The sequence below is a fragment of the Arachis duranensis genome, chromosome 9, assembly GCF_000817695.3.
Source record: "Arachis duranensis cultivar V14167 chromosome 9, aradu.V14167.gnm2.J7QH, whole genome shotgun sequence".
NCBI lineage: Eukaryota > Viridiplantae > Streptophyta > Magnoliopsida > Fabales > Fabaceae > Arachis > Arachis duranensis.
The window spans coordinates 57,717,415-57,724,419 of NC_029780.3; the positions used below are offsets into that span (position 1 = coordinate 57,717,415).

The window sequence follows — 7,005 nt, forward strand, 5'->3', positions numbered from 1 at the left end:
AGAAATTCTAGCTATCAAAGCTAATATAAAACTCCTAATCTACAATTGTAAACTAATCCTAATTACTGAAAATTTAAACTATCTAAAGCAACAGAATTTAAACTACTTCTAAGAAAAGCAATTAAATCAAAAAGGATAAAGTGTTAGGGTGCCTCCCAACTAGCGCTTCTTTAATGTCATTAGCTTGACATTCCTTCATCTTTAGCTGAGCTTGTAGCTCACTCTCTGCTCCTCCAAGGAGCCTCCCAAGTAGTGCTTGAGTCTATGGCCATTGACAGAAAAAGTTCTCTAGGTCTTGTCCTCCATGAGCTCCACATGACCATAAGAAAACACTTTGAGTATGGTGAAATGTCCTGACCATCGGGACTTATGTTTTCCAGGGAAGAACTTGAGTCTTGAGTTGTAGAGTAACACCTTCTGTCCTTCAGTGAACTCCCTTCTTGCTATCTTTTGGTCATGCCACCTTTTTGTGTTTTCTTTGTAGAATTTTGCATTCTCATCAAAATTTAGTAGTTTTAGAGCCCAGAAAGCTCTATGCTCCAGTTCAACTGGCAAGTGGCAAGCCTTGCCAAATACTAGTTGGTATGGTGACATCCCAATGGGGGTCTTGAAGGCTGTCATGTAGGCCCATAGAGCATCGTCTAGCTTCTTAGACCAGTCCTTTACTAAGCTTCCAATAGTTTTTTCAAGGATTCATTTCAGCTCTCTATTGGAGATCTCAGCTTGCCCGCTGGTCTGTGGGTGGTATAGAGTTGCCATTTTGTGTTTAACTCTATATATGAGAAGGAGTGCTTCCAGTTGTTTGTTGCAGAAGTGTGACCCTGAATCACTAATGAGAGCTCTGGGAACTCTAAATCTGCTGAAGATATTCCTTCTCAAGAAGCTTATCACAACTTTGTTGTCATTCGTTGCAGTGGCGATTGCTTCTACCCATCTTGAAACATAATCAATAGCCACTAATATGTAGCTATTTGAGTAGGAGGTTGGGAAGGGTCCCATGAAATCTATTCCCCATACATTAAATAACTCCAGCTCTAGTATGTATTGCTGTGGCGTCTCATTCCTCTTGGTTAGATTACCAGCTCTTTGACATTCATCACACCTTGACACCATTTTCTTGGCATCCTTAAACACTGTTGGCCAGTAAAATCCAGATTGAAGCACTTTTGCTACTGTCCTTTCTCCACTGAAGTGATCTCCATATGCTGACCTGTGGCACTGCCATAACACTTCCTGCCCTTCTTCATGAAATATACACCTTCTTAGGACACCATCAGTACACTTTTTGAACAAGTAAGGGTCATCCCAGATGTAGTGTTTGGCATCCTTGATTAGCTTCCTCCTCATGTGCTTATTGATGTTAGTTGGTAGCTTCCCAATAGCCTTGAAGTTAGCTATGTCTGTGAACCAAGGTGCTACTCGAATCATCATCAATTGTTCATCACAAAAGCTTTCATTTAGTACTACTTGCTGCATTTCTTCTTCTTGTGGGATCTTTGAGAGGTGGTCAGCTACCTTGTTATCTGCTCCACTCCTGTCTTTAATCTCAATATCAAATTATTGGAGCAGCAAGATCCACCTTATTAGTCTAGGCTTAGATTCTTGTTTGGTAAGCAAGTATTTAAGTGCTGCATGATCAGTGAACAAAATAATTTTTTGCCAATGAGATATGATCTAAACTTATCAAAAGCAAAAACTATGGCTAAAAGTTCTTTCTCCGTGGTGGTATAGTTTCTTTGATTCTCACTAAGGACCTTGCTAGCATAGTAAATAACATGTACTAGCTTGTCTTTCCTCTGTCCTAGAACAGTACCAACAGCAAAATCAGATGCATCACACATTAGTTCAAAGGGAAGATCCCATCTTGGTGGTGCTATAATAGGTGCAGAGGAGAGTTTCTTTTTGAGTTTATCAAAGGCTACCATGCATTTTCTATCAAAGACAAAAGGAGTATTTGAGAAAAGTAGGTTGCTAAAGGGTTTTGCAATCTTTGAAAAATCTTTAATAAACCTCCTATAGAACCCAGCGTGTCCCAAAAAAACTTCTGATTGCTTTAACATTGCAAGGTGGAGGTAATTTTTCAATTACTTCCACTTTTGCCCTGTCTACTTCTATGCCATCTTTTGAGATCTTGTGACCAAGAACCACCCCTTCAGTCACCATAAAATGGCACTTCTCCCAGTTTAAAACCAGGTTGGTTTCTTGACACCTTTTTAGCACAAGAGAAAGATGGTATAGGCAATCAGAATATGAGTCCCCAAACACAGAGAAGTCGTCCATAAATACTTCTATGAACTTCTCAATCATATCTAAATAAATGGAGAGCATGCACCTTTGGAATGTTGCAGGTGCATTGCACAATCCAAAGGGCATTCTCCTATAAGCAAAAACACCATATGGACAAGTAAATGAAGTTTTTTCCTGATCTTTGGGGTCTACAACAATTTGGTTGTAGCCCGAATATCCATCCAGGAAATTAAAATATTCATGTCCTGCCAATCTTTCAAGCATCTGGTCCATGAAGGGTAGGGGTAAGTGGTCCTTCTGGGTGGCTTCATTAAGTTTCCGGTAGTCAATGCACATACGCCATCCGGTTATTGTTCTTGTGGGTATCAATTCATTCTTCTCATTTACCACAATAGTGATCCCTCCCTTCTTAGGGACTACTTGCACTGGGCTTACCCAAGGGCTGTCTGAGATGGGGTAGATCACCCCTGCTTGCCACAATTTCAACATTTCTTTCTGAACTACTTCAGTCATAGTTGGGTTCAGCCTCCTTTGTTGTTGTCTTAAAAGTTTGGCATCTTCTTCAAGTAAGATCTTATGCATACACATTGAAGGACTGATCCCCTTTAAGTCTGCAAGTGTCCAGCCTATGGTATCCTTGTGTTGTCTCAATACTTGGATAAGTTCCTCTTCTTGTTCCTTACTCAGACTTGAATTTATGATTACTGGGTAAGTGTTGTTGGCACCCAGATATGCGTACTTCAAGCTGGGTGGTAAGGCTTTCAGCTCTAGTTTTGGTGACTCTGCATATTTGTTGTCTGTGGCAGTTGGCATGATTGAGTTCCTCATGGTTGTTTGTGGTAGTTCTCCATCTGGTGCTTGTTCCAGCTCAATGCTTCCTCTACATTGATCTTCTTCCATGACTTCTTGAACTGTCTATTCCATGGTGTCTACCAGCATGCATTCTCCTATGGGTTCTTTGGGGTAACTCATTGCTTTAAAGACGTTGAAGACCATTTTCTCTTCATGCAATCTCAAGACTAGTTCCCCTTTCTGCACATCATTGATGGCTCTAGCATTAGCTAGAAATGGTCTTCCTAAGATAATTGACGTGTTGACCTTTTCTTCCATGTCCAGCACAACAAAATCAGCAGGGAAAATGAATTCTCCTACTTTCACTAGCAAGTCTTCCACCACCCCATGTGAAAACTTAAATGTTCTGTCAGCCAATTGGAGTGCCATTCTTGTTGGCTTGGCTTCCTCAATCTTCATCCTTCTCATCATGGTTAAGGACATAAGATTTATGCTAGCTCTCAAATCACACAAAACTTTTTCAATAGTGATGTCCCCTATGATGCAGGGAATTTGAAAACTCCCTGGGTCTTTCAGCTTTTGAGGTAGTTTCTTCTGTATGATGGCAATGCATTCCTCAGTCAATACTATGGTTTCCTTTGCCTCCCAGTTCCTCTTTCTGGTTATAATCTCCTTTAAGAACTTGGCATAGAGTGGCATTTGTTCTAATGCCTCAGCAAATGGTATGTTGATTTGGAGCTTCTTGAAGATCTTTAGGAACTTAGAGAACTGGCCATCCTTCACATCTTTTCTCAGTCTTTGAGGGTATGGTGCCTTTGGCACATAGGGCTTCAAGACTAGCTTTGGTGGAGGTGAAGTTGGGATCTCCCCTTCATCCTCGTTCCCATGTTTTGATGCAACCTCTTCATGATTATCTTTGCTTGGGGATCTTTCCTCTACGACCTTCCCACTTCTTAGAGTTATGACTTTGCATTCCCCTCTTGGGTTAGCCATGGTAACGCTGGAAAATGTGTGTGTGGGAAGTGGGATTTGCTTGGACAAAATCCCCACTTGTGCTTCCAACTTTGAGATTGCTGCACCTTAATTTTTCAAATTTGACATGTATTCCTCTTGATTAGCATCTATCCTTCTGTCAGTTTGTGCTTGTCTGTCCATGAGGGTGGAGACTGCTCCTGAAATCTGGGATAACAGTTGTGCCATTGCAGCCTCCATCCTCTCAAAGTTGCTCTTGATTTAGCATGGTTGCATAGTTAAGGATGGTGCATCTTGATTGAGGTTGTTGTGTATGGGTTGGTTGTTATGGTATGATGTGTTTTGTGAGTTATGGTAGGGTCTATAGTTCCCTGTTTGATGGTTGGGGTTGTGGTTGGGATGCTGATTTGATGGATAAGGCTTGTTGTGGTCCAGGTTAGGGTTTTGTTGATTTCCCCATCCAAAATTTGGGTGGTTCTTCCAACCTTGGTTGTATGTCTTAGAGTGTTGGTCATATGGTGTTCTGGATGAATTGTGTACATAATTAGCTTGTTCCCAGTCACCTTCAGATTCTGATGCATTCCCCTCTTGTTAAGGCTTGGTTGACCTCCATCCTCTTGGTTAAGGCTGCTATTTGTGCTGCAATTGCCTTGTTATGAGCTAACAAAGCATCTACAGAGTTGAGTTCTAGCATTCCTTTCTTCTGAGTCCTTTCTGAGGCATAAAAATACTCATTTTTAGCTATAGTCTCAATGACATCTATGGCCTCTTCAATGGTTTTCTTTTTGTTGAGTGAGCCTCCTGAAGGGTGATCCACTGCCTTTTTTACTTCGTAGGATAGTCCCTCATAAAAGATATGTAGTTGCACCCATTCATTGAATATTTCTGGTGGGCATCTTCTTGTCAGATCTTTGAATCTCTCACAGGCCTCATAGAGTGTTTCTCCATCTTGTTGTCTGAAAGTTTGCACCCCAGCTCTCAGCATGTTAATTCTTTGTGGAGGGTAAAATCTTGCAAGGAATCTATTCACGACCTCCTCCCATGTAGTTAGGCTGTCCTTGGGGAATGATTCCAACCACTTTACTGCCTTATCCTGAGTGAGAAAGGGAACAAGAGCAGTTTATAGATGTCAGGGTGTACCCCGTTGGACTTTACAGTATCACATATCCTCAATAATGTGCTGAGATATTGATTAGGGTCTTCTTGGGCACTTTCTCCTTATGAGCAATTATTCTGAACAAGTGTGATGAGCTGAGGGTTCAGCTCAAAATTATTGGCATGAATTGTCAGCTTTAGGATGCTGCTACCACAATTCCCTGGATTTGGGTTGATGTAGGAGCCTAAGACTCTCCTTTCTTGCCCATCATGATTGACTAGGCATCCTATGGGTTGCATCAAGAAACTAATATATATATAAACATTTCTTTGTTATATTACTATTCTCTTTATATCTCTTTACTCTGTTCTGGTTTCTCTTTTCTCTGTATCTCTTTACTCTGCTCTGGTTACTCTGTTCTCTGTATTTCTTTACTCTTTCTCTGATTACTCTTCCTCTGTATCTATATTTACTCTTTATCTCTCTATCTCTTTACTTTTCTCTAGTTATTCTGTTCTCTGTGTTTTTTCTATTCTACTCTAATTTCTCTGCTTAACGTATGTATTTAAAGCTTATGTAAATTTTGATATGAATAGTTACCCTGTCCCAAGTATAGGTTCATTAAGTCTATACTGAAACAGTTTAACTTTTCATATAATACCTAACCCTATTCGCAACTTAAGGACTAACTATGTTGCCTTAGTTCGTTCACTAATTTCTATCTGTTTTTCTGTCCTTAAAACTTTACAGACTTTTCTTTGGTTTTTTTATCTTTTCTTTAACTTTTTATCTTTCATTTATCTTTGCCTCACTAATATATTATTTCCACTCCCTAAGTTTTTTATGAAGGTAATTATGAGATTCTGCGCTTAAAATTGTCTTTCTAAAGCTTTTACAGAAAACTGCCTTTTTTGCATTATTTTATTATTTTTATTAAAATATTATTTTTAATTAAATATTATTATTTAATAGTTTTTTCTTATTTATTATTTTATCATTAAATTTTTGAAAATTACTCCACTTTAACTTTTAACCTTTAAAATTCATTTTTTACCACCCGTAACTTTTAATATCTCTACTTTAACCACCCTAACTTTCAGAAATTACCAAATAACCCCTCAAACACAAAAATAATTACTTCCTTGCCCTTTCTAAGATCTAAAACCTGTTCTTCATTGTTCTTCATCACACTCAAAGTGTTCTTCATGTTCTTCGTATATTCTTCAGATTCTTTCTCTGTTTTTACCCATTTTTCAATCTTTTCTGCAACTGATTTTTACCAAAATTCAAAATAAATTTCCAGCCACTAAAACCCCATCTTTTCTACATGATTTTAACACAAATTGAACCTCAATCTAAGGGTTAGGGTTCGAAATTCCACCTGCCCCAAGAACATGAACTTTAAAGCTTAAATTTCATCAAATTTCATCAAAATTTCACCAAAATTTCAACAAGAATTACTCATACAAACAATCAACTTCAAGCACAGACAAACCATATCATAATCACACAACTCAAACACAATCAATCAAGATTAAATTCGTCAAACCCTACCTTGATTTGCTGCTCCAAATCCGGTTACTCTTTGAAGTGTTCTTAAAGCACTTTTTCCTCCTAAATCACATCAAGAACAACTTTAAATCGACAAACCATCAACTGACCAAATCTCTCTCAGCACGTTAGGAAGGGATATCTCACCTTAGACTTGCTAGAAATTAACATTTCTTGGCCCTCAAGTCAAGTTAAGCATGATTCCTAAGGAAGAACATCAAGAAAACACATGTTTAAGCATGTTTCCTTGAAAACCGAATTGAAAGTGAAAAGGAACAGCCATCTCACCTTATTTCCAACATTGATAAGTTACACAGTTATGTAGAGGAAGAAGAGAGGATCATTTT

At 38.8% G+C, this 7,005-nt stretch overlaps 3 protein-coding genes across 3 annotated transcripts; all 3 read right to left on the bottom strand.

Annotated features, from left to right (window-relative positions):
• Positions 1 to 288: 288 nt before the first annotated feature.
• On the bottom strand, positions 289 to 621 carry LOC107465652 (uncharacterized). Its single transcript, XM_016084627.1, has one exon. The coding sequence runs from the start codon at positions 619 to 621 to the stop codon at positions 289 to 291; it is 333 nt and encodes a 110-aa protein (XP_015940113.1).
• A 72-nt stretch (positions 622 to 693) lies between these two features.
• On the bottom strand, positions 694 to 3,147 carry LOC107465651 (uncharacterized). The gene is made up of 3 exons (XM_016084626.1): positions 2,586 to 3,147; positions 1,681 to 1,918; positions 694 to 1,534 (listed from the first exon to the last, which is right to left on the bottom strand). The coding sequence occupies exons 1-3, from the start codon at positions 3,145 to 3,147 to the stop codon at positions 694 to 696; spliced, it is 1,641 nt and encodes a 546-aa protein (XP_015940112.1).
• A 15-nt stretch (positions 3,148 to 3,162) lies between these two features.
• Positions 3,163 to 3,468, bottom strand: LOC107465650 (uncharacterized). The gene has a single exon (XM_016084625.1). It carries the CDS (start codon positions 3,466 to 3,468, stop codon positions 3,163 to 3,165), a length of 306 nt encoding a protein of 101 aa, XP_015940111.1.
• Positions 3,469 to 7,005: the final 3,537 nt, after the last annotated feature.

What these genes read in the sequence shown, in the direction of transcription:
- LOC107465652 (XM_016084627.1), bottom strand. Translation starts at nt 621, where the DNA reads ATGACAGCCTTCAAGACCCCCATTGGGATGTCACCATACCAACTAGTA.
- LOC107465651 (XM_016084626.1), bottom strand. Translation starts at nt 3,147, where the DNA reads ATGGAAGAAGATCAATGTAGAGGAAGCATTGAGCTGGAACAAGCACCA. An exon ending in AAGAACAATAACCGGATGGC is followed by an intron (nt 1,919 to 2,585) that starts GTATGTGCATTG and finishes AATGCATGGTAG; the next exon opens with CCTTTGATAAACTCAAAAAG. An exon ending in ATAGTTTTTGCTTTTGATAA is followed by an intron (nt 1,535 to 1,680) that starts GTTTAGATCATA and finishes GATTAAAGACAG; the next exon opens with GAGTGGAGCAGATAACAAGG.
- LOC107465650 (XM_016084625.1), bottom strand. Translation starts at nt 3,468, where the DNA reads ATGGCACTCCAATTGGCTGACAGAACATTTAAGTTTTCACATGGGGTG.